This window comes from Ctenopharyngodon idella, chromosome 5 (assembly GCF_019924925.1).
Source record: "Ctenopharyngodon idella isolate HZGC_01 chromosome 5, HZGC01, whole genome shotgun sequence".
NCBI classification, from domain to species: Eukaryota; Metazoa; Chordata; class Actinopteri; order Cypriniformes; family Xenocyprididae; genus Ctenopharyngodon; species Ctenopharyngodon idella.
Window position 1 is genome coordinate 3,980,552 of NC_067224.1, and position 25,892 is coordinate 4,006,443.

The 25,892-nt window shown below is 37.7% G+C and overlaps 1 protein-coding gene across 1 annotated transcript; it reads left to right on the top strand.

The window, feature by feature from the left end:
- The first annotated feature begins 24,050 nt into the window (after positions 1-24,050).
- Positions 24,051-25,688, top strand: gsx1 (GS homeobox 1). The gene is made up of 2 exons (XM_051894400.1): positions 24,051-24,692; positions 24,798-25,688. Exons 1-2 carry the CDS (start codon positions 24,314-24,316, stop codon positions 25,148-25,150), a joined length of 732 nt encoding a protein of 243 aa, XP_051750360.1. The 5' UTR covers positions 24,051-24,313; the 3' UTR covers positions 25,151-25,688.
- The last annotated feature ends 204 nt before the right edge of the window (positions 25,689-25,892 follow it).

The window sequence follows — 25,892 nt, forward strand, 5'->3', positions numbered from 1 at the left end:
TGCATTGAATTTTTATGTTTTCTCAACAATTCCTTTTATACAGTGCAGAGACAGAAAGACAGACAAAGACAAAATACGAGTGTAAACACTGATACGGCATACACAACATAGAAAGATTTGATGACTGAGAAAATCCTGCATAATGATGCCCAAGTTGCATCTTTTTTATGTAAAGGACAGGTAAAGGAATAAGTATCAGTGTCATTTACTGTACATAAAACTCAACAATCATGTTGATCCACATTGATAGATGGTAGTGCAGCGTCTAACACCATTGTGGTATCGGTACTTAAAGTAAACGGAGAACAGCGTTGTTAATGCTAGCTAAAGGACTACCATTTAATAGTTTGTATCTAATGCAGTTTGCACATTTTTTGGTAGCTTGTGGGTCCAAATACTTAAAGGGATAGTTCACCCAAAAATGAAAATTCTGTCATCATTTACACACCCTCAAGTTGTTCCAAACCTGTATGAGTTTCTTTCTTCTGCTGAACACAAAAAAAAGATATTTTGAAGAATGTTGGTCATCAGACAGTTGACGGTAGCCATTGACTTCCATAGTAGGAAAATGGAAAATTGGAAGTCTATGGCTACCGTCAACTGTCTGATTACCAACATTCTTCAAAATATCTTAACGCATACAGGTTTGGAACAACACAAGGATGAGTAAATGATGACAGAATTTTCATTTTTGGGTGAACTATCCCTTTAACAGGGCTGCTATCCTCGAGTTTTCATTTGAATTTGTGTAGGTGTTTGTATGCACATGACACACTCTCCGTACAGCCCTCATCTCCAAGACACAACACGCACACTCAAATACGCAAAAAAGTGAAGGATGGGTGACTTTTATTGGTCCAGCAATAAAAGAGTCTGATGAAAGGAGAGAGGGTCCAAAAGAGAGAAAGAGGCATTCAGAGGGAGGGGCAGAGGAGTGTGAAACAAGGTCTCATCCATCAGTGGTGTGGAGGAGCGACATTCCAGCACTGTTAAACGGGAGGACACACTCACTCACAGCCACAATGGAGGGGGGGCAGCTGGGCTGCAGCTGGGAGGAGCGAGGAGTCAAAGCACAACCTCCCTCACCTCCTTCTTTAGCTTTCTGTTCTTCTCACAGCCAATTCAGCTAACTCTATGGCCATGACCAATGTAAATTTCAGACGCTCAAAGCATGCATACCAGCAATAGGCTCTTTGAAGACTTTGATATTTGGCTTTTGGCTGTCTTTGCTGAAGATTCTGACTTTCAGTCAATGGGATTGTGGTTTGTTTGATTGGGTTGATGCTTATTATGTGTGTTTGTGTGTATTTTAGACATACCTTTGGCAAATGTCCTCGCATCTCTCCGACTTTTGCAACAAGATTCCTCATTTCTCCTCGTCTCACTCTTTAGCTCCCGTCCATCGTTTGGAAAGCCGATTCAGCGAACTCTATGGCCATGACCAATGTAAATTTAGGATGCTCAATGCGTGCATACTGGCGATGGGTTCTTTGAAGACTTTGATATTTAAGTGAGCATTCTGGTCAATTGTATTGGGGTTTGATGATTGGGTTGGTGCTGAGGTTTAGTTAGAAAGTTAAAAAAAAGGTTTATGTCGTGGTATTATGCAGTTGTTTGCATGTTTTCTAGTTTGAGAATTGAAAAATGCCATCTCATCTCTCCAACTGTTGCATTTGCAACCAAGATTCTTCTCATTTGTCTTGATTTCTCACTCATTCAGTGAGCCGATTAGGTTAACACTATATAGACATGACAATGATGTCAATTTTTAGCAATGGCCTCTTTGAAGACTGATATTTGACTATTTGCTGTTTTTTATGAATGATGTGAGGGGTGTGATATTGGTTTTTGTGGTGAGGTTCTGTTAAAAAACTCTATCAATCATTGTTAGGAGTCTTGCAGATTGTGCTGTGTTATTGTAGAACCAACATAGAAACATATGTTCAAAAAGTTTGATCTGGATCAGATTTGGAAATTTAATGTTTTGCTATACAGGATCAGGAAATCCATCTATACTTTTGTGCTGGTTTTTTCAAAGTGATATTTGATTGGATACAAATACAAACTTTTGCAATTTACCAAATCTGGATTACCAGTGCTCTAATGAAACTACAAATCACAATATTGGCTACAGTGTCAGGGAGTAACTAACAGAGTTATGTAATTTAATTACAGAATAAATGTAAATGTAATCCGTTACAGTTACTGAGAAAAAATGTGTAATTAAATTACAGTTACTGATGAAAATGTTAATCATTACAAAGGGGGTTACATCTGAATATTTTCCATAAAAATATGTTGAATAATATTAATTTGTTTAATTGATTCAAATTAAATTGACTGCTCTAAAATATGAGACACCAAAGTTTCAAGAGTTTAGGACACAGAATAGGATGCATGCTTATTCAATAACTGTTTTATTTCCTATTTGGGTTTATGTATGTGCCTTATTTTTCAAGATTAACGTTTTTTTCCAAGGCTTTGTTAGATGCCAGTGTTTCCCGTCATAACTATGCAAAGATTTGATATCGAAAACAGTATCATAGCTATTAAACTATTTCGTTATGACTTTTAATCTGTATTTGACCTCAGAATGATCTTAAAGTAAAAAGAGGTGCTGAAGTCTGATTTTGTGGTGGCTGTGCTTTAAAATTAAATTATTATAATCTTAATTTAAGAGATGAAAGATTTTGAAAGTCTGACAGTAATCAGTGTTGAGTACTACTTAGAAATTTAGAAAAGTAATCAAAAAGTAATCAAATGTAATCTGTTACATTACTTTAATAAAGTAATTGAAATAGTTACACTACTTATTACATGTTAAATAGGGTAACTTGTAATCTGTAACTTATTACATTTCCAAAGTAACCTTCCCAACACTGATAGAAACAGCTGAGTCATTTCAAATGGTTTTATTTGAAGAGACAGAAAACAGCACAATATAACAATATAAAAATACAAAATCACAAGTTTTCTGTTGCGCATCAAGGGATTTTTTTTTTTTTTTTTTGCAGTAAATGTGTTTCCATTGTAGTTTATGTGCATATCTTCTTTTCGGATAAAAGCGCATAAGTTGTTTATATGCATTTTTAGAATTTATGTGCATATTGGTGTTTCCATCCAGCGATTTTCATTAAAATTCTCATAAAAATAGGTGGATGGAAACAGCTATTGTGGTCATGGAAATGCTGAAATAATGCATACCAGCGAGGGGCTGTTTAAAGTCTTTTTTTACCCCGCTGATTGAATCATGTGGGTGTCAGTAAATTGGTTTAAATTATGGTTTAATGATTGGTTTGGTGATTTTTCTGTTAAAAACCTAAAACAACTATTACTAAGTTATATCATGCTATTATATAGTTGCCTTTGAAAAAATAATCTTGGAAAAGACCAGTCACTGCCATGGGACCAAGATTCCTCTTGTTTGTCCTTGTTTGTCACTTCCTAACTCTTGTCTGTGTGTGTGTGTGTGTGTGTTAATGTTTTGCCAATCTGAAGTGTGATTGCTCAGCTCTTGGTGAGTAGGGATTGGTGGCTGTATGTCTGTGCATGTTTAAGCGAGTGTTTGGTCAAATTGTAGGGAGCAGGTGATGGCTTTTTGGAGTGCACCCTTTCACACCCCTCTTATTTTGCGGTTGAGCAGCGTGAAGAGGTGGGAGAGGCAAAGGGCCTCCATCCCTCTCTCTCAGGGGCTGCACCTGCCCAAAGAGAGAGAGAGAGTGTGTGTTTATGTGTGTGTGTGTGTCTGAAACTGGGTGAGAGAAATAGTGAACTCTGACCAACTGACCTCAGAGCCTTGCTAATGGCAACCTGCCCTGCATAACTGTAATGCACGCAGATGTGCTGATCATGTGATCAGACAGACCGACGCCTTGCGTTACAGTGATTTTACCCAGGTAAGACATGTTAAGCACAACATGAAGCAAATCCCTGAAATCCATGGTAAAATACTGTAACATACAGCATCTCATGGCTAAAAAAATGGGGGCATCAGCAATATGATAAAAACACCAATGTTTTAAAAAAAAATGCATGTATAAATAACAAATCATGGTAACACTTTACAATAAGGTTTCATTCAATCACAATAATCAAGTCTTTTGCCTAGTAATATATTTTATTAGACAAACTGTTAGCTTATTAATAATCAGTCACTGTACCAACTTAATATGCAATTAAAATATATTCAGCTAATTTATCAATTTAAGCATGGTTTTCTCTCGTGGTTCCAACACTGTAAAATATGTTTGTAATGTTTATAGAAAATCAGTGCAAAAAAGCTACAGTAAACACCTGTTAATTATTAGTTGCCTTACCATATATGTATAAATCTGGAAATGGTTTAACATCACATTACATGTATTTTTATTGTAAAACACAGTCAGATTTTGTTTAATTTAAGAAACCCAAAACAATAGAGCGCTGCAGTGATGACATATTTTTCCTAATAGGATTTTTTTCCATTGGCTTTTGGATTATTGCAGAATATAAACTCTCTGGCCAACAAAAGTTCATGATTTTTACATGTTTTGTCCATCATGGTAATCTTCACAACTGAACACAGATTTAATGAATTTTGAAGCTGAAGTAGCAGAAGTAAAAAGCTAAACGTAACCTATAAACAAACTACACTATGGTCACATGACTTCAACATCACCACCATTAAGCTTAAGTCAACTCTTTCATAAACACAACGAGGCTGTGAAAGTGACAGTGATAGATGAGTTTACCTGTTCAGCGAGCGTAATGAAGTTTAATGTCTCCAACAACCTCTGGAATCACATTTAGACAACTGTTAGCAACCGCCTTTTTCAAGTCAAGTAATTGCTTTAAAAGAAAGCACAGACCTTATTTCAGGCACTTAACCAAAAACTCATTCAAAAAACCAATTGACTTCAGGATGATGTCTCTTTTCCAGGTTTTTGGCCTACAAAAATACATAATAGCAGCACTCTAAAGACATTCTATTCATAAGTAAGACAAAAATGTATTTTGACACTTTCTGGTTGTCAAAATGTAATAGAATAATTCCACAGTTAATGTGACGATACCTGTGTGAACTAGAGAGGAACAGACTTCCACTAATAACCACCTTATTTTCAATGTATTTCCAATGTAATTACACAGTCTTTTTGGGGGCACTGGCAGGGTGTGAATTACGGGAGGGTTTTTTGGGGGGGTCTGACCCCCCTAAAGAAGGCTTGATCCCCCCCGTTGGACGTCAAAACTAGATGTAGGGGGGTCGGATAGAAAGTAGCCTACATGGAGCTTGACTTTTAAATATGAAGATGCATTTCAGTAGTTCTGACTGATTCTGCAGCCCCTGAAATGGGTCATACCATTGCCATTACCTAAGCTGTTGAAGTAGATGCACTCATTCAAGGACGTGCATTTTATTGCTTGGATGGAGCAATTGCACTCAAGTGTCTAAAATGCATGTGCAGAGATCATTTGAGTGATAAAGTTCACTCTCTTTTACATAAACGGTTAGTTCACCCAAAAATAAAAATTCTATCTTCAATTACTCACCCTTATGCCGTTCACACCCGTAAGACCTTCGTTCATCTTCAGAACACAAACTAAGATATTTTTAGTGAAATCTGAGAGCTTTCTGTCCCTTCATTGGAAGCAACGCAACTACCACATTCAAGGTCCAGAAAGGTTGTAAAGACATCATTAAAATAATCCATGTGACTTCAGTGGTTTAACCTCAGTTTTATGAAGCGACGCAAGTGCTTTGTTTGCACAAAAACAAAAATAATTTACCACTTTACCACAAGTCCCCATGAAATCAAAATTGTAATTTGTTGGCTTTTAGTATGAAAATGTTTGCCTTTAGATTATCTATAAGCTAGCATGCTCTAAAACAATGACAAAATTCGCATTTAGAAGATAAAAGCATTCAAAAACTTACAGTCTCTCACTTCCACCAATATGGATCAGTGATTTTGATGACATCACTCTGCACTTCAGCTTCTCATCAGATCTTCTGTCCAATCAAATGCTCTCTAGAATCTAAAGCGTCCCGCCCCCTACATTATAAACAGAAGCTGAAGCTGCGGCTGTAATCGGTCACTTGTTCACACATTTACTGTTTTCTACATGGTGAATGGTACATAGTGCACTATATAAAGGATAGGGAACGATTAAGACAGTGTAAATATGCTTTCTATTGACGCGAATGAAGTCTGGTTTCATGTTAGTGTCACACGAACTGTCCCAGCGCACACACAGTCTGCTCTGGTCCAGAGACACGACAGCACAGAGCAGATCATATGAGTCGGTGCAGATCACAAAATGTATTGGACTCATTTGAGTTCTGCACTGAATGCTGTATTATAAAGCAATATGGAGGAGATTAAGAAAAGAAATGGTTAGAGAATAGAAGGAAACTAAGGTTTTACCGAGCTCAACGGCTCTGAACTGTGATATAAACGAAAAGCTATTGGCTATTTAAAAAAAAAAAAAGGGGTGGTGCTGTTTGATATGTCCCACCCTGTCTTCCTGTTTCAGTGGAAATTACGTCAACACATTGAATAATGTTGCGCGACACTTCAGGTGGCCTTTAAGAAAATATTGACCTGCAATCCAGCACCACAACGCTTGTGTGTTGTGTTGACTCAATACCGCAAGTTGTTCCGTGAACGCGCTTTGGATAATATTATTTTGTAAATAAAGTGGTAAATTAGGGGTTTTTTTTGTGCAAACAAAGCACTCACGGCACTTCATAAAACTGAGGTTAAACCACTGTAGTCACATGGATTACTTTAATGATGTCTTAACTGCCTTTCTGGACCTTGAATGTGGTAGTTGTGTTGCTCCCAATGGAGTGACAGAAAGCTCTCAAATTTCATCATTAAAAAATATCATCTTACGGGTTTGGAATGACATGAGGGTGAGTAATTAATGACAGAATTTTCATTTTTGGGTGAACTTACTCTTTCAATTATGCCCCTTTTCACAAGATGTAATATAAGTGTCTGGTGTCCCCAGAATGTGTCTGTGAAGTTTCAGCTCAAAATACCCCACAGATCATTTATTATAGCTTGTCAAATTTGCCCCTATTTGGGTGGGAGTAAAAACACAAGTTTTGAGTGTCCCTTTAAATACAAATGAACTGCTGCTCCCGGCCCCCTTTCCAGAAGAGGGTGGAGCTTTAACAGCTCGTGCTTCGGTTGCTCAACAACAACAAAGCTGGAGAATCTCCCGCAGCCAAAATGAGGATTGTCAGTAACGGTGTTCAGCCTTACATTGTTCAAACCGGAGTCGACACTGATGGAGAGACTCAGGAAGAAGTTAACTTTTAGAATGAAACTGGACGTTTCTGAATGGTTAGTGGATAAATTTATGTAGTTGCTGTGGAGTTGATTCAACTCATCGAGTAGCATGTTCCGTCCTGTTAATCGTTTGGGCAAAACCCGTATAGACGCCCACTGTACATAGCGTTAGCAATCAAGCTCGACAGGGTCAACTTCAGGCTATCCAAGCTAACGAGACTGTAAATAGTGTTCTGTGCTCGTCTGTGCAGCCAACGACAGAACAGTTAGCATGCTTTGCTCGAACTTTTGCCATGGCATTAGAACTGGTACACCGTTTTCGCTTGTGAAAAAAAAAAAAATGGTGGCACCGTGGGTGAAAACGTGCAGATTAAGGGGCGGTAATATTATAATAAGATCCCCTTCCTACGTCACAAGGTGAGCAAAATCTGAGTGGCTCGTTTTTTCACATGCTTGCAGAGAAAGGCTTACCAAAACAAAGTTACTGGCTTATCCCTTTTTCATGTTTTCTGGGTTGGTAAATGCACCGGGTACCCGATTATAGCACATAAACACGGAAAAAGTCAGATTTTCATGATATGACCCCTTTAATGCTGTTGAATTTAATATACGAAGCAAACCGTTTGTTAAAGTAACCAGAAAAGAGTGTAAGAGTGCACGGTTTATCTGTCAGTCAGATGCGCGTAAAAGTTTTCTTTTCAGAATCATCATTGGCCGATATAAAGAAAAACAGAATACATAAAAGCTTTTTATTTAAAATTAAGATAAGTTAAAGACCCACTCGTCACGTGAGGTATGTTATAAAACGTCCTGTATAAATAAATATATTATGAATAATACAATGAAATTTCAATCACCAGTGAAGATTATATGGTTAGCCAGAACTTTGATTGTTTAGCTTAATTGTTTTACTAATGGTTTTAAAATGGTCATAGTCATCATACAAGTGCAAGTTTTGTTTGTAAAGTGGACCGTACTCTCTGTGTGTTGTTTCTCTGGTGTGGTCTGTGCATGAGAATGGTGGCCGCAGGATACAATACTCATTTATAAGGTCTGACGTTCTCATGACGAGCTGTCATGGCGATGCCGGCGGCTCTTGTTATGTCAGACAAACTGGGTACAAATGGGGTATTATTTGCCACACAGAGGTCCGTTCGGGTTTCATCTGGATCTGGGTCTGTGTCATTGCACCCCTGGTCTGCTCTGGTCCACTGAAAGCTGGTTTCCAGGGTGATTGAGAGGAGGAGGGGGTCGTCAGCGGCCCCTCCTCAGGACTGCGTCCCGCCGCGTGTCGACCCCTCAATAGAGCGCATCTGCAGAAAGGCAGGGAGCCTCTGCTTTTGCCCACTGACCCGTTCACACTGCAGCCACACAAAAACACACCCAACAAATTTTATACCCCAAGCACAGGCCTTCTCTGCAACGCCGCCTGTTGTCATAACTCAACACACACACATACACACACACACACACACACAAACAGCCAATGCACAGAGAGAGAGAGCGGTTGCCCTGGTCATTAGTAAAGGGGGAAAAGTCAGATGCAGGAATGAAAGCAACTAGGGAGAAAAAAAATCAAAGGAAAACTTAAACAAAAGGCTGCTCTAAAACACAAAACACTCCATGGAGATTTGGGAAGAAAAGGGGATATTGGGTTATGAAAATGAATCAGGGGGCTTTTATTGCACATGCAAATGGGGCTTTTTGGTTTTCTCATTTATTACCCTGAGAGAGAAGCTTTCAACCCGCTGTCCGTACAGCCATCCCTATATAGACTCTGATATACACAACCCAGCTAGCACTGCGCTCTGATAGACGGCAACACATCACTTTTATTTAGCGTTTTGTAATAAATTTTATATTTAGTCTTTCTTTTATGACATTTTTTTTTTCACATTTAGTCAAGCAAAGACCGACAACACGTAAAAAAATCTTCATGTTAATTAATTTTAACAATGGGTCCTGCTGCAAATAACTCTTTTTCAAAAATATGTGTGCATAACTAATGCTGAATAATATGAAAAGAATATATTTGGTTTGAAAACTCAAAGAGTTAGTTCAACCAAAAATGAAATTCTGTCATTTACTCACCATCATGTCGTTCCAAACCTGTATGACTTTCTTTCTTCTGTGGAAATGATGCGAGTAAATGATGACTGAATTTTAATTTTTGGGTGAACTGTCCCTTTAAGAGATTTATGGGAGTATATGAGTCAAAATCTGCTAAGGGGTAATTAAATGTAACAAATCATGTAAAAATGTATCATCTTTTATTGGAAAATTAAACATTTTACCAAACTTTGATAATTGCTTTAACCTTTTGAACAACTGAGAAGATAGTCATCGAACTATATTTAAAAAAAATTCACCTGTCAAGTTTATAATATGTTACATCAGCAAAGGAGAGTCAAATTGGACGACTACAGGGACTCAAGATCACTCATTTAACAGTTTATCTATTGCCAAAATTATGAAAAAAGATCAGTCAAGAATAGAAAATTATTGAAAATATTCAAATCTGGAATGCCAGAATCAGAATGTGTAGTTCGTGCACAAAAAATGTCTGTCAAAACCAACACATGTTGAACGAACACTAACCTGGTGAAGTTTGAATTGGATTGGTGTTTATTCTCTTGCATGCAGCATCAGTTCTCTGATTCAATTTCAGTGAGTGAAGAACAAATTTATACTCGTGCGTTATGTATTATGAACGTTATCGTCTCCGACAGACAGCATTTTGAAGCCGCTCAGGCTGCCATTTTTTTCCCTCCCGATGACACAAAATAAGTGTGGGTTTTCCAGGAAATGCATGTACTCTCTGGACCTCTGCCTCTCGTAAATACTACCGTGTTTTGGGCACTTTATTTTTTGACAGACATCGATGTTGTGATATTCAAATGATTTGAAAACAGATGGATCATAAGGTAATAATGATTTATTTCTGACATGTTGGCTTGTCAAAAATGGTACATTCAGCTGTCGCAAAATTCTTTGACTTATGAAAATCAAGTTCATTTTTTTTTTTACCAGGAAAGGAGTGGTTTTGATGAAGTTGTCTTTATTGTCTCTTACAACAACAATCTTTTATTTAAACACGTTTAAATAAATGCAGATCCTGTTGTGAATAATAGTGAAAAATCACATTTTAAAACTGTTGTTCCATTATTACCCCTGTGATGGAATTTTTGAACTAATTAATTATGAACTAACATTTCTTTTCTTCTACAGGCCTAACAAGCTAACTTTGAAATAGAGAAATAGTCACTAGGACTGTGTGTTGTAACAAGTGGAAAAATTCTGCTGTGCTGGTTAGACAGCATCCTTCTAGGGATAAAAAAAATAGTCTATGAAAATTGTTTTGACCTATTGAGTAATCAGTGAACTATTGACCCGGTGATATTTTTTGATGATCCTGTGATTCAGTTGTTCTAATCTAAATGTACTCCGCCAGTAAGCGTGGCAGAGGAACTATGTTGTTTTTCTTAAATCTGAACATTAAGACATTAAGAATCATATTAAGACTGATGATTATGAGTAATAGATCATGTTATACTGACTGTGAGATGTACCTGAAATCCTATAAAACCTGCTGTATTCCTTTGATCAGAGAGAGATTCTCTGGGATTGATGAGAACTCTCCCGGCTGTGATTGTATGATTAAAAGCTTTGAAGGACAACAACTGGAATCTCTGGTTATTGCTGCACAGCAAGTTAGGGAGCACTAGGTTCAAAAGGGTCAAGACGTTGGCCGACTCGAAGCCAGTTCTCGACTAGTAGACACAGTGCTAGAGTATAAATATTATTGAGTGTCGCCAGTAGACACTCGGGTGTCGATTAGGAGACGCCCCAGGTGAAACTTAAGTCAGGTGCATAGGGGAAAAATCTACCACACCTCTGAGCAGATTTTGACTCATATATGATAAGGCCCATAAATCATCCATTATTTAGAGTAGCTAGTTCTCTCTTGTGTCATTATCAAAATATATGAACACGCATATCAATATATAATAAACATCCTTTTGGGGGGAATACTTTGTTTTCCTATTTATTGACTGACAGCTGTCCTGTCCCCATGTTGAGAGAAATCGGGAGTAAGTGCAGAGGCGTTGTGTGCGCTGTGTAAACATGATGGTTATTGTAGTTCTAGACAAAATGTGAGCGGGCATTTACTCATCTTGCACAAAAAACAGATTCAGTATTCCTCAAAATGAAAAAAAAAAAAAACAGTGAAATGCAAACTCAGAATATTATGCAAACCTGCAATAATTAAATAAAACAAATATACTTTATGTGTATAATTGTACTTTATTAAACAGAGTCTTTGCTGCTGAACTTCGATGATCCAGTTGAACTATGGGAATAAGCAAAAATGACTTTAATTAAACATCACATTTGTGTTTCACTTTTTTGTTTTTATTGCTGAAGTAAAGCCCAAAGAATAGTTCACTTTTTTATGCGTACGTGAGGGTCAGCGTACAGTGCGCATGACGCGAATTTCGTCATCAGAAGAGTATGCGCGTACTGTACGCGCACCGCCTGATTTTTGTAACCGCACGTACTTGTACACGCAGGTCGCACGTGCGCATTTAATTTTTTTTTGCAGTAATTAGTTTATCCACAAGGTGGCAACCGTGCCCTGATGGCATCGATTCACAAGGTAGTCAAAGAAAAACTGCATAAACAGAACAGACCAGAACGCATGCAAGCTACAGCGACAATGAAGGCTTACATAGACGAGAAACTGTGCGAAGAGGTTAGAAAGTACCCTTATTTGGACAACTCTAGCATGAAAGAATACAATGTTTACATGGGTTGTAACTCGTGGCGAGTGATTGCTCAAAACTGCACATGCATCGAATGCCCGTGTATTATGCGTATGAGTCAAATGAAGTATACTTTGCAAGGCTGTGCGTTCAACTGTGCGTACGCGTAAAAAAACGAAGTATACCCAGGGCTTCAGAGCGTTGAACATTCTTCTCTTGCGCCTTATTTTTCTGCAGTCCAAAATGCAGAGCAGCTGAAAAGTTTGTTTGAGCTGCGCCATCTAGTGTACAGGTGTGAATTTGAATTTCCTTCAGTCTGAGGCTTATTCATTTCACTTTTGGTGTGAAAGAGCCTTTACAGATGCCAAAAATAGAACGTTTGGGGTTTTTTTGTTATTAAAAAACAAACAAGCAAGCCCAGCCCAGGTGAGGAAAAGTAACACTAAAGTAGAATAATGCATTACCTTCCATGAAAAGTAATATGAAAAACACAACTAAGTTACTTTTCTAGGGAGTAATGCAATATTGTAATGCATTACTTTTAAAAGTAACTTTCCCCAATACTGAACACAGGTATGTCAACAGAAATTAAATTAGTTTTATCAGGTGACCTACAAATGTGGTAGCATCAAAATTAACTGGTTTTATTCTAGTAAAAAAAAAAAAAGTTAATATGATTTAATCAACCTGATACATTATACGTACAATATATTTTGTTTAGAAAGTAACAAGTAACAACAGCACATTTCCCATATTACACTGTAAAAACAGTAAAAAATCGATTGTTTTAAGCATGGACATCAGAGAGCAGGTGATTCGAATCAAACTCCCTCCCATCCGTCATCCTTTAATCCTAGCCTGTACCTCCCTTTTGATCCCTCTCTCTATTCCTCCCACCATCTCTTCCCAAAAGAGGGAAAGAATAAGTGTGAGGAAGATGCTGAAGGACAGGCCATTAAAGGAAGATTTAAGGGAAGAAAACGGAGGAGGGGGAAATAAAAAAGGGAAATGATGAGAAAAGTCAAACACAGCTTTCTGTAAGCTACAACCATCTGAAGACCTTCTCAGACTGGTTTTGCTTGGGCAGTCACTCTTGAGAGGTGGAAAATGTGGTTTGCATTCCTTGACTTTTGTTGTCCGGGAGTGTTTTGGGCAGTGAAAAAGGAACTGGCTCAAATTGGGAGAACAATAGTGAAACCTCGGATGACAGGACCATCACTGCCGTCCTCAACACTTTGAACAGTCTTGTCAATGGGGACACTGAAGAGGTCTGCATTCTAAACATTGTCACATATGTGTACAAACCTCTTGAAAGAACTTTGCTGACCTGCCTATCCGCCTTTATGGGGGTTCAAATGGCAAAACACTTTCTTTGTGTTGGGGAGTTCATTAAATTCATTGGTTTGACCCACCATTTTTTTAAAGACCAAATGTCCACTGAATTGGAAACTAACTTCCATGGATAAAGACAAACCCCTTTTGAAGCATATGTCAGAGCTTTTAACACAAAATGGGGGGAAAAAGATGACTTCTCAATCCTTGCTGTACCATAACAAATGGATTCACATCAAATGGCAATTCAGATTCACAATGAGATATTAAAATCTTAGGCATGATCTATTAATCCAACGGTAGTTTAAAAAGTAATGTTGTCTCCCTATTTAGTTTGATATTGGTTGTATGCCAGCACATATATCAGGAAATTTCCAGTTTAGCAAAGAAACTTTGGCACTAATAACATATTATTTATTTTTTAAAATGAAAAGATTACTATGAAAAGTTACTATTAAAAGATATGGTAACACTTTATTTCGATAGTCCACTTTAGACATTTTGCTAACTATAAGTAACTTTGTAAGTACATGTCAACTTATTCTACTCTAATAATCTAATTAAAAAAGTTAATGAGTTAGTTGACATATTGCAAAGTTACTTATAGTTCATAGAATGTCTTTTGTGGACTATTGAAATAAAGTGTAACAAAAAAATGTATTTATTTTGCTAAATCAAGAAACTTTATGGTGGCCGAGAGAGCTCAATTTGCTGCAACTGAAGAAAACACATGCAAATAGAAAAAACACCAGCAAATTAAGAAAACATCTTCATCAGTTTGACAACATATGTGCTGCAAATGCTCACAATGCACATATGACCAGGATCTTGAAAAACAAAAACGAAACAAAAAAAAACCTCATCTTTCAGGTCATCGACAACACCACTGACGAGTAGACAATAAACTAAAAGCACGTCCCAGCCAGGTTCATCACTTGTTTGGGTCCCCCTGAAACTTTTCCGTGCTATTTGCAGCATATTCCTGTATTTGGTTGCATTGTGAGTATATTTGCAGTGCGTTTCTGTATTTGGTTGCATTGCGAGTATTTGCAGCGTGTTTCTGTATTTGGTTGCGTTGTGAGTATTTGCAGCGCATTTCTGTATTTGGTGGTGTTGTGAGTATTTGCAGCACATTTCTGTATTTGGTTGCGTTGTGAGTATTTGGAGCGCATTTCTCTATTTGGTTGTGGTGTGAGTATTTGCAGCACGTTTCTGTATTTGGTTGCGTTGTGAGTATTTGGAGCGTGTTTCTGTATTCGGTTGCGTTGTGAGTATTTGCAGCACATTTCTGTATTTGGTTGCGTTGTGAGTATTTGCAGCGCATTTCTGTATTTGGTTGTGTTGTGAGTATTTTCAGCACGTTTCAGTATTTGGTTGCGTTGTGAGTATTTGCAGCGCGTTTCTGTATTTGGTTGTGTTGTGAGTATATTTGCAGTGCGTTTCTGTATTTGGTTGCATGGTGAGTATTTGGAGTGCGTTTTTGTATTTGGTTGTGTTGTGAGTATTTGCAGCGCGTTTCTGTATTTGGTTGCTTTGTGAATATATTTGGAGCACGTTTCTGTATTTGGTTGCTTTGTGAGTATATTTGGAGTGTGTTTCTGTATTTGTTTGCGTTGTGAGTATTTGCAGTGTGTTTCTGTATTTGGTTGCGTTGTGAGTATTTGCAGCGAGTTTCTGTATTTGGTTGCGTTGTGAGTATTTGCAGCAGTTTTTGTATTTGTTTGCTTTGTGAGTATATTTGGAGCGTGTTTTTGTATTTGGTTGCTTTGTGAATATTTGCAGCGTGTTTCTGTATTTGGTTGTGTTGTGAGTATATTTGCAGCATGTTTTTGTATTTGGTTGTGTTGTGATTATTTGCAGTGTGTTTCTGTATTTGGTTGTGTTGTGATTATTTGCAGTGTGTTTCTGTATTTGGTTGCGTTGTGAGTATTTGCAGCGCGTTTCTGTGTTTGGTTGCGTTGTGAGTATTTGCAGCAGTTTCTGTATTTGTTTGCTTTGTGAGTATATTTGGAGCGTGTTTTTGTATTTGGTTGCTTTGTGAGTATTTGCAGCGCGTTTCTGTATTTGGTTGCGTTGTGAGTATTTGCAGTGTGTTTCTGTATTTGGTTGCGTTGTGAGTATTTGCAGCGCGTTTCTGTATTTGGTTACGTTGTGAGTATTTGCAGTGTGTTTCTGTATTTGGTTGCGTTGTGAGTATTTGCAGCGCGTTTCTGTATTTGGTTACGTTGTGAGTATATTTGCAGCGAGTTTCTGTATTTGGTTGCGTTGTGAGTATTTGCAGCGCATTTCTGTATTTGGTTGCTTTGTGAATATATTTGGAGCACATTTCTGTATTTGGTTGCTTTGTGAGTATATTTGGAGTGTGTTTTTGTATTTGGTTGCGTTGTGAGTATATTTGGAGTGTGTTTTTGTATTTGGTTGCGTTGTGAGTATTTGCAGCGCATTTCTGTATTTGGTTGCTTTGTGAATATATTTGGAGCACGTTTCTGTATTTGGTTGCTTTGTGAGTATATTTGGAGTGTGTTTTTGTATTTGGTTGCGTTGTGAGTATTTGCAGCGCATTTCTGTATTTGGTTGCGTTGTGAGTATTTGGAGCGAGTTTCTGTATTTGGTTGCGTTGTGAGTATTTGCAGTGTGTTTCTGTATTTGGTTGCGTTGTGAGTATTTGCAGTGTGTTTCTGTATTTGGTTGCGTTGTGAGTATATTTGGAGCGTGTTTTTGTATTTGGTTGCTTTGTGAGTATATTTGGAGCGTGTTTTTGTATTTGGTTGCTTTGTGAGTATTTGCAGCGCGTTTCTGTATTTGGTTGCCTTGTGAGTATTTGCAGCATGTTTTTGTATTTGGTTGTGTTGTGATTATTTGCAGTGTGTTTCTGTATTTGGTTGTGTTGTGATTATTTGCAGTGTGTTTCTGTATTTGGTTGCGTTGTGAGTATTTGCAGCGCGTTTCTGTATTTGGTTGCGTTGTGAGTATTTGCAGCAGTTTCTGTATTTGTTTGCTTTGTGAGTATATTTGGAGCGTGTTTTTGTATTTGGTTGCTTTGTGAGTATTTGCAGTGCGTTTCTGTATTTGGTTGCGTTGTGAGTATTTGCAGCGTGTTTTTGTATTTGGTTGTGTTGTGATTATTTGCAGTGTGTTTCTGTATTTGGTTGTGTTGTGATTATTTGCAGTGTGTTTCTGTATTTGGTTGCATTGTGAGTATTTGCAGTGCGTTTCTGTATTTGGTTGTGTTGTGATTATTTACAGTGTGTTTCTGTATTTGGTTGTGTTGTGAGTATATTTGCAGCATGTTTTTGTATTTGGTTGTGTTGTGAGTATTTGCAGCACGTTTTTGTATTTGGTTGTGTTGTGAGTATATTTGCAGTGTGTTTCTGTATTTGGTTGCGTTGTGAGTATTTGCAGTGTGTTTCTGTATTTGGTTGCGTTGTGAGTATTTGCAGTGTGTTTCTGTATTTGGTTGCGTTGTGAGTATATTTGGAGCGTGTTTTTGTATTTGGTTGCTTTGTGAGTATTTGCAGCGTGTTTCTGTATTTGGTTGCGTTGTGAGTATTTGCAGCAGTTTCTGTATTTGGTTGCTTTGTGAGTATATTTGGAGCGTGTTTTTGTATTTGGTTGCTTTGTGAGTATTTGCAGCGCGTTTCTGTATTTGGTTGCCTTGTGAGTATTTGCAGCATGTTTTTGTATTTGGTTGTGTTGTGATTATTTGCAGTGTGTTTCTGTATTTGGTTGTGTTGTGATTATTTGCAGTGTGTTTCTGTATTTGGTTGCGTTGTGAGTATTTGCAGCAGTTTCTGTATTTGTTTGCTTTGTGAGTATATTTGGAGCGTGTTTTTGTATTTGGTTGCTTTGTGAGTATTTGCAGTGCGTTTCTGTATTTGGTTGCGTTGTGAGTATTTGCAGCGTGTTTTTGTATTTGGTTGTGTTGTGATTATTTGCAGTGTGTTTCTGTATTTGGTTGTGTTGTGATTATTTGCAGTGTGTTTCTGTATTTGGTTGCATTGTGAGTATTTGCAGTGCGTTTCTGTATTTGGTTGTGTTGTGAGTATATTTGCAGCATGTTTTTGTATTTGGTTGTGTTGTGAGTATTCGCAGCACGTTTTTGTATTTGGTTGTGTTGTGAGTATGTTTGCAGCATGTTTCTGTATTTGGTTGCATTGTGAGTGGCAGCGTGTTTCTTTATTTGGCAGTGCATATTTGGCAGCGCGTTTCTGTATGATCAGTATTTTTATGAATTGTGGGAGAGCCCATTAAAAGAAATAATATTCTTTGTAATAAATGTTAAGTAAATAAGCTATTTTAAATAAATTGGCCCCAAATAGTATTTGGACACTTAAGACAAACATAAAATATCAGAATGTCATTGCATTAAATAAAAATATTTCAAACCAAGCAACATCTGCAAACTAATTATTCTAAAACTTTATTTCAGAGCTAGCTTTAGGTTTCTTTTTGCTTTTAACCAACTAGTCTCAATGTGATTGTCAGTGGATGTATGAAGTCAGTTCTCAAGTTCACACAGGTGTCCTAGTAGAGTATGGACTGTGGAGATGCTCCATTTGACAACCAGAAAGTGTATAAATAATTTTTGTCTTCATTTTGAAGTCTTCTCATGGCAGAAAAGAGTCTGAAATTAGCGGGGTCTTGAGGCAAAACTGCCACCAAAATAAATTTAAAAATCTCCAGTAGGAGTTCTTCTTTTTTTTTTTTTTTTTTTTTGTATAGTTAAGCAAAATTACATGAGCAAGGGTGCCGTTTTTCCGGAATATCAGCATGATTGCAAATTTTCGCCAATGAAAATTTTTCCAAACAGCAGAATTGCTGTGTCTCCGGGCAACACAGCAGTGTTTTCTTACTGAATGAATATGCGCTTTAAACAAATCGGTTGAGCGAATGATTCAATGACTCATTCATAAAGTGAATGGCTGCATCTGAATATGCATAATTCCCTACTATACAGTGGGCAAAAACAGAATCTGAAAAAAACAAACAAAAAAAAACAAACAAACAGATCAGTCCAAATTCATAGTATTCATAAAACAGTAGGCAAAAAGTACCCGGATGACTACTTAAGGTGAGATCCTGATGTGTGTATCCAGTGGATACTTTATTATCCCATGAGGCCACAGGATAGGAATTTGTGAATGGCAGTGAAGTGACACTACTGACGCCATAGGTTACATGACAATGAAAACATGGCGAATGTAGTACGGCTGGATTACATCCACACGACACACATTCATACTATATATAGAATGACTGTTATTTTTTAACAGTCGCTAAGTAAATACTTATTCAAAACAAGTACCTACACAGAGAGAAAGTGATTTTGGATGCATCCACTCACTTGCTTCATTCCTGAATGAATCAGTTGTTTTGAACAAATCATATAAATTAATCATTCAATGACTTACTCATTGCTGCCACCTACTGGTGGTTTTAGTTTCATATTTAAAAACACTTAATTTTTTTTCTCATCATTTCATATTTCTATATTCAAAATGTTATATTTAAAACATTATTATTATTTATGCATTTTTTAATTGCTGTGTAAATGCCTTCATGCCCTCTGAGCTGCATTAAACAGCCTGTGTAAATACTAAATGGCACTTCAGATGCAACATTTGTGCCACCTCTGCAGTGCAATAATGGATTTTGTTGGTACTGATTTCATTCATTTGGTAACATCCCTATATTGTCTTATTATTCTAATTGAATTTATTGTTTAAACTTAAAGAAATGGGCATAAAAGATGATACATTGAATAAGATTAGAAAAAAATCTGCCCTCATAAAGGTCAAAAAATGCCCCTGCAATGTAAGTGGTCAGATTGTCACTTGGTTTGATATTTCATTATCTTATTTACTGAAATTAATGCATTTTCAGTGTCAAAAAAGTTGTCCAAAATACTTGTTTGCATGACTGTATATGTAAGGTAAAGGAATGATGCTGGAATGGTTGAATGAAACAGGTTAATAAAATATTGCATCTGCATTACCTTGTAATTTGATGTTACATAAAAATGGTATAAAATGATTCCATTCCATCAGTATTAATTTACTGATATCTAATTAACTTAAAATAAAAGCTTTTATCAACAATAAATGAAATGATCATTATTAGGCCATTTTGATATACTTGAACGACAATATTTTTGAAACACAATAATGTCATGGATGCACAAAAACAGAAGATTATTTCCAACTTATGTTTACATGTATATTTCACATGCTTTCTTACCATCTGGTGTTTGGTTGGGGTGTCTTGTTGTGACACACAGTATAATATGACAATGTAACACCGGCCTCTCAGTTAGATATAATGAACTGCAACAAGGGCTGGTGGCTGAGCAGCATATGAAAGATACTTTTCAGACCTTTTCAGCATCCATCCCTTATAAAAGCAGGGGAACCTGCAGTCTGTGTCATAGCCCTAGGGCTAGATCTAGGAGGGGGAACCATAGACAGCCACAGCGCCCCATCCAGCTAAGGCAAATCCCAGTGGGACTCTAAATCCTGTTTCACTGTTAGCTCACGACAGATCCCTCCATACAGACAAGCGGGGGCAACAGGACCAGCATGCACTTCAACCTGTCTCTAACCAATACAGTCTCCAACCATGAATAATTCACACCATACGGAAGCCATTGACCCCCAAACCCAATGAACTTAATGCTCACTTAATTTTATTTTATTACTCACAATTGAGAGGGGAGAAAACAAATGGTGTGAAAAAGGAGCCTGGTGAATCTGGCAGCTGCAGGCCTGCAGAACAAAACAACATCCCAGAAGAGCCCCAGGCATGACTTGAGTAGCTAAATGGGTTTTTATTATTGATATTTTCAACTTTTGTCAAGGATGAGGTATGAATTCATAAGGGCAGAGATTATCAATGATACGTTTATTTTTGTTCAGCCTACTATTATTGTCAGTTCAAAGTCTAGTTATGAACAATTTAACATTACAGCTATAAATATTCTCATTTTATTTGATTTATTTTCATTTGATTCAGTGATCACAGTTAATGAAGCTTTATACACTCTAAAAATGCTGGGTTAAAAACAACCCAAGTTGGGTTGAAAATGGAAAAACCCATCAATTGGGTTGTTTTAACCCAATGGTTGGGTTAAATGTTTGCTCAACGTGCTGGGTACTTTTATTTAACTCAACTATTGTTTAAAAATTATTGTATTGCTTGCTTAAAATGAACCCAAAGTATGTTGGAAATGAACATTTTATTAATATGTTTAATGAATAATACACTCTAAAAAATGCTGGGTTAAAAACAACCCAAGTTGGGCTGAAAATGGACAAACATGGGTTTAATGTTTGCCCAACATGCTAGCTTTATTTAACTCAACTATTGACTGAATGACTGTATTGCTCGCTTAAAATGAACCCAAAATATGTTGGAAATTAACATTTATTAATATGTTTAATAGATGAACATTTATTAATAATTAAAGAATAATAATTAAACAAACATTTATTAAATTACTTATTAATAAATGTTCGCTTTTTGATTATTATTGTTGCCTCTCTTTGTCTGATTTTTAATTTCCAACCTATTTTAAGTCAGCCATATAGTCATTTTTAAACAATATTTGGGTTAAATAAAACTGCCCAGCATGTTGGCCAAACATTTAACCCAACCGCTGGGTTTGTCCATTTTTAACCCAACTTGGGTTGTTTATAACCCAGCATTTTTTAGAGTGTGAAAACAATTTTTAGAAATTCTGTGCTTTTCTATTTAAAAAAAAATTATGCTCAAAGATTATTTTGTTGGCATACCATATAACAAACTGCATTAATGTGCTGTTAAATTTTTGTGGTTTTGTGCATTTGATTATAAATATAATAATACACTCTAAAAAATGCTGGGTTGAAACAAAACTAAAAAGATGTTCGGGTGTTTCAAAATTTAATTTAACCCAATTTTTGGGTTTGTCCATATTTGACCCAACCCAAAAGTTGGGTTAAATTAAATTTTGAAACACCCGAACATCTTTTTAGTGTGTACAATAATCCAAACTGTATGCTATTTAATAATCATGCCTATCATCACGAATGTTGTTTAGTTTACTTTTATAAAAAAAAAAAAAAATCAGTAAATTATTTCTCCAGGATTTATATAGCCTATTTAATGAAATACGCAAACGTAGCCCTTGATGCGCGTCCTGCAACAGTTTAACACTCAACAGTTTGCTTGCGCTTAAAACGAGCACCTCTGGAGGGCAGTGTCCATCTCCTCCGAGGAGGTCAAAGTTATTTGTCGGTCTCCAGTCGAGAGTACAAATGAGGATGAGCTTCCCTGAGCAGAAGCGCTCGCTCGCTGATAAAGAGATCGCAGGTGCTTCGCCATGGCAACTACAGTGACTTATTCTCTATTTTCAAAATAAAAAATGTGAAACTATTTTACAGTAATGGAAACTTGGTTGCATAGTCTAACTACTAATCCTCAAGGAGACTCTAATGGCAGTAATTGATGTTATCAAAATAAAGCAAAATGTCTTGATATTAAGTCCGCTTTACATTATAATAACATCATCGAGCCATTTGGTAATTATTGACTTGGAATAAAACAAGGTCTGGTGGGGCACGGGTAGAAGCTCACTCTCCAATTAGTTAATGGTGAGCGCCTGGCATGCGGTGTCGAGGAAAATGAAAGGCTTAATCCCCCATCTCACCATCCCTCTTTCACTCCCTATCGGATAACAGGCTCTTGTCCGTGTGACTCTGTACCTGCCGCTTGTTTAAGGGTTTAATTGCTCCTAATTTGTCCGGCAAAGACCTACTATTACGGTGCTGCAAAGTTGCAACCAAATTATACCCCTTATGTGAGTCGAGTGGTGATTCCAGTGGAGTGAGGTTTGGTGGGAGGGAGCGATAGACGAGGGTCCCTCGTCATTTTCCAGAAAATAAAACAAATGGCTGAGCCTATACAGTCCATTACCAGGCTCGAGGCTTGGTTCTGAACACAAGAGCTTTCTATTAAGCGAGCAGGCTCGGTTCCGGCGGGGATATAGGCTATAGTATAAGAGGGCAAGAATAATTGTTGCATTTGTCAAGAACCATCAGTGGTACCCGGATTGATATATTAGCAATGTTAGACGTATGTTTAGGTCATACGTGTACGAAAGCACGGTCCAATAAACTGCGCGGTCTGCTGTTTTGTTTCCTCCATCATCATCATCATCCATAGAGGCTGCTGCATTTCGAGATGATCAAAGCTTTCACTGCAAGCCTGATTTGCAAACCTGTCGTTTTTAGTAGCCTATTTTAGAGTTGAAAAAGTAAACTACGCGGTAGACATAAAGTTAACTGTCCGTGAAAGAATTAAAGTAACGTTAAAAATCGCCAATTAAATTTGTAACGGCGGTGTTTGTCCTAAACATGCTAAATCTTGTCATGAGAATGATGGATGTCGTCTGACTGAAATTAAATTTAGTTTAGTGATGTTTCTCTTTCTGTTTTTATAATATGTCTATGTTAAATTCAATGTCTAATGTGTTAAAGGCTATACTCGCCATTTAGTGATTATTTCGAACTTTAAAATAGAACGTTCCAAATAGAACGTTAAATGCCGCGTTTCGCTGTTTACTCACACATTAGTATCCCCTTTTCCTTTGAACATCTTGTTTAGCAAACCTAAAGTGAAAGAAAATGTTTTCCTATTACTTAATTCAATCAGGGCGCGGCGGGCAGGGGCTTTCACTCGCCGTGCATTCGGGCCCTCACTGACAGAGTCGGCTTTGTGCCACTTTGTCCGCCGCTGTCACACACTTTAATTCGAGCCTTTCTCTCTCGCATTGAAAACTCTCCACAATGACATTCAATAAGGGCTGGGAGAGTGAAAACCTGGTTATTTTTATATATTCCTTCCCGGACTCTGCGGGGGCCCGCGCGCAGGAATTAATCACTGTTTTTTAACCTCATCGCTTTGAGGTTGTGACGCGACGCGTCTTTTTTTTTTTATAAAGAGAGAGAGAGGGAGACTGGAAATGATAGACTACATTTGCCTTAGAACTCATATTTTAAAAGTTCTCATTGTAAAAATATGGGTTTAGATAGGCTACTCTGTGGGATAGTACATTTTCTGTTCATTTGTGTGCATCCAAAACAGAGGTTTGCGTCAATTTAGCATCTTCGTTAAACAAAAGTAAGCTACCTGCGTAGGTAAAATAGTAAATTTAAACATTAAAAATAACATCCTAAATGAAAGTAGCAGAAGATCTATATCTGAATTAGAATTTTTGGTTTCAAAAACAAAACTTTATCAGATTTTGACCGGTGCGTTCTATCCACAAATAAATAATATTTTAATATCTTATGTAAATAGACTGCACATAATGCAATCTCATGTTTATAATACCCCTGAAACACTCTCTCAGAAACATTTCTAATGCTTGATGATGGGCTGAGCTGCAGGTGGAACCGGGCCGATGAGCCTCGTGACGCACGTCATATGCACCGAATGTCTAATGAGTTCACGCTGAACAAATGACGAGCCTCTTTGAATGAAATTAATTAAAAGAGCAATAGTGTCCATGTGATCGCGTGAGAAAGAAAATAAAGTTTAAAACGACACTAAAGAGTAATAGTATAAAACGAGGGGAATTTTTAAAAGGGAGAAGGGGCAGTACCGCCTCTTGCAGTGTGGGTGGGGCTGACAAGAATAGACTACATTATGCAGTTCATTTAGTTAACAAGTGAAATAATAGGGAAGCGTGCAGAGTGAATGCCGAGAGAAAAGGCACAAAACCCTATTGAGGGCTCTCAGCCGCTAGTAGCGTAACCGTCACATGGGCGAACTGGCTCTCCAACTATTTAAGCAGGAACACTTTCTCTTCAGCACCATTCTGCCATCCAGCCTTGGTACGAGACTGACAGCGAGAAACTTTTCAAAACTCTCAGACATCAGGTGAAGACACACAGGGCTGCCAAGATGCCAAGATCTTTTCTTGTGGACTCCTTGATTTTGAGGGAGAACAGCGAAAAGGGAACCGAGAACAGCCCTCCGTTGTTTCCTTACGCCGTGCATCCGTCCCATCCTCTCCACGGTCTCTCCGCCGGCTCCTGCCACTCTCGAAAAGCGGGCTTGCTGTGCTTTTGCCCGCTGTGCGTCACATCTCAGCTACACCCGTCGCCTCCAGGGCTACCGCTCATCAAGGCTTCCTTTCCTGCCTTCGGCTCCCAGTACTGTCACACCGCGCTATCCAGACAGCACACCACTTCCAGCGGTGTGAACCTCAACAGCGGCTCGGGGCTATACCAAGCCACATATCCGGTTCCAGATCCACGACAGTTCCACTGCATATCCATAGGTAAGTGTCCAATCATCCCAAATCTTCATGGAAAAAGTCTACTTTTGTAACTTCTTTGCTGTTTTAATGTCACTCACATCAACAACTGTTGTTTCTTTCCAACAGAGAATAACAGCAGTCAACTTCAGAGCAGCAAGCGCATGCGCACCGCGTTCACCAGTACGCAACTCCTGGAGTTGGAAAGGGAGTTCACCTCCAACATGTACCTTTCGAGACTTCGGCGCATAGAGATCGCGACTTACCTCAATCTGTCCGAGAAGCAAGTCAAGATCTGGTTCCAGAACCGCCGCGTCAAGCACAAAAAAGAGGGCAAAAGCGGCTCCCACAGGACGGGCTCCCACAACTGCAAGTGCTCGTCGTCCCTATCCTCCGCCCGGTGCTCTGAGGAAGAGGATGACCTTCCTATGTCACCTCCGACATCAGAAAAAGAGGACGCAGATCTGTCCGTTAGCCCGTGAACTCTTGATGACCACCACCTCAAAAGACTCTGTACGCCACGCCAGTGGAACCCTGAATGCAGCCAAAAAGCGACGGTATCTGCGCGCGCCGTCACCTGTAAATAGCGAGAAAGAAGGAAAAAAGAACTTTATATATGTGCGGGGTCTGTGTATCCCTTTAATGTTGTATATTTGTATACATGTTCTATGTTTGTAGTTTTTTTCTGAAAACAACTTAAGCCCGTAGTTCCGCATCCAAATACATTTCCTGTCACCAAAAGATTTTAAAATCAGTGATATCAAAATGAACAAAGCTGATATTTACCTACTTTTTCATTTGTATTTGTATTATTTTTATTATTATTATTATTGCTTTGTTTGTATGGATGGTGAGTACAGGGTAGCTTTAAGCACATTTTGGGGACAGAATGGAAATATGGGATGTATCTGATGTGTACGTCACTTCAATGACAGAATTTGTAATTGTACTTTTATCGTAATGAGAATATTTATTTATTTAAAAAACCTTAATGCTGAAAATAAAGAATATTTCTTAGTGACAAAATGTTGTCTCGTATCAGTTGGTTTTACACGCATATACAACTCACAAGCTGCAGGCTGAACCTGTCATATTGAATTAGAAAGCAACAAAAGCCACACATGACTTTGTTTCTTTCTCTTTTTCTTTCTTTCTAATAAGACTGAGCCTTCTAAGGTTAATCTTCTTCTGAATCGTAGCAGCTTTTAGTAATATTCTGCTTAA

What these genes read in the sequence shown, in the direction of transcription:
- gsx1 (XM_051894400.1), top strand. Translation starts at nt 24,314, where the DNA reads ATGCCAAGATCTTTTCTTGTGGACTCCTTGATTTTGAGGGAGAACAGC. An exon ending in GTTCCACTGCATATCCATAG is followed by an intron (nt 24,693 to 24,797) that starts GTAAGTGTCCAA and finishes TCTTTCCAACAG; the next exon opens with AGAATAACAGCAGTCAACTT.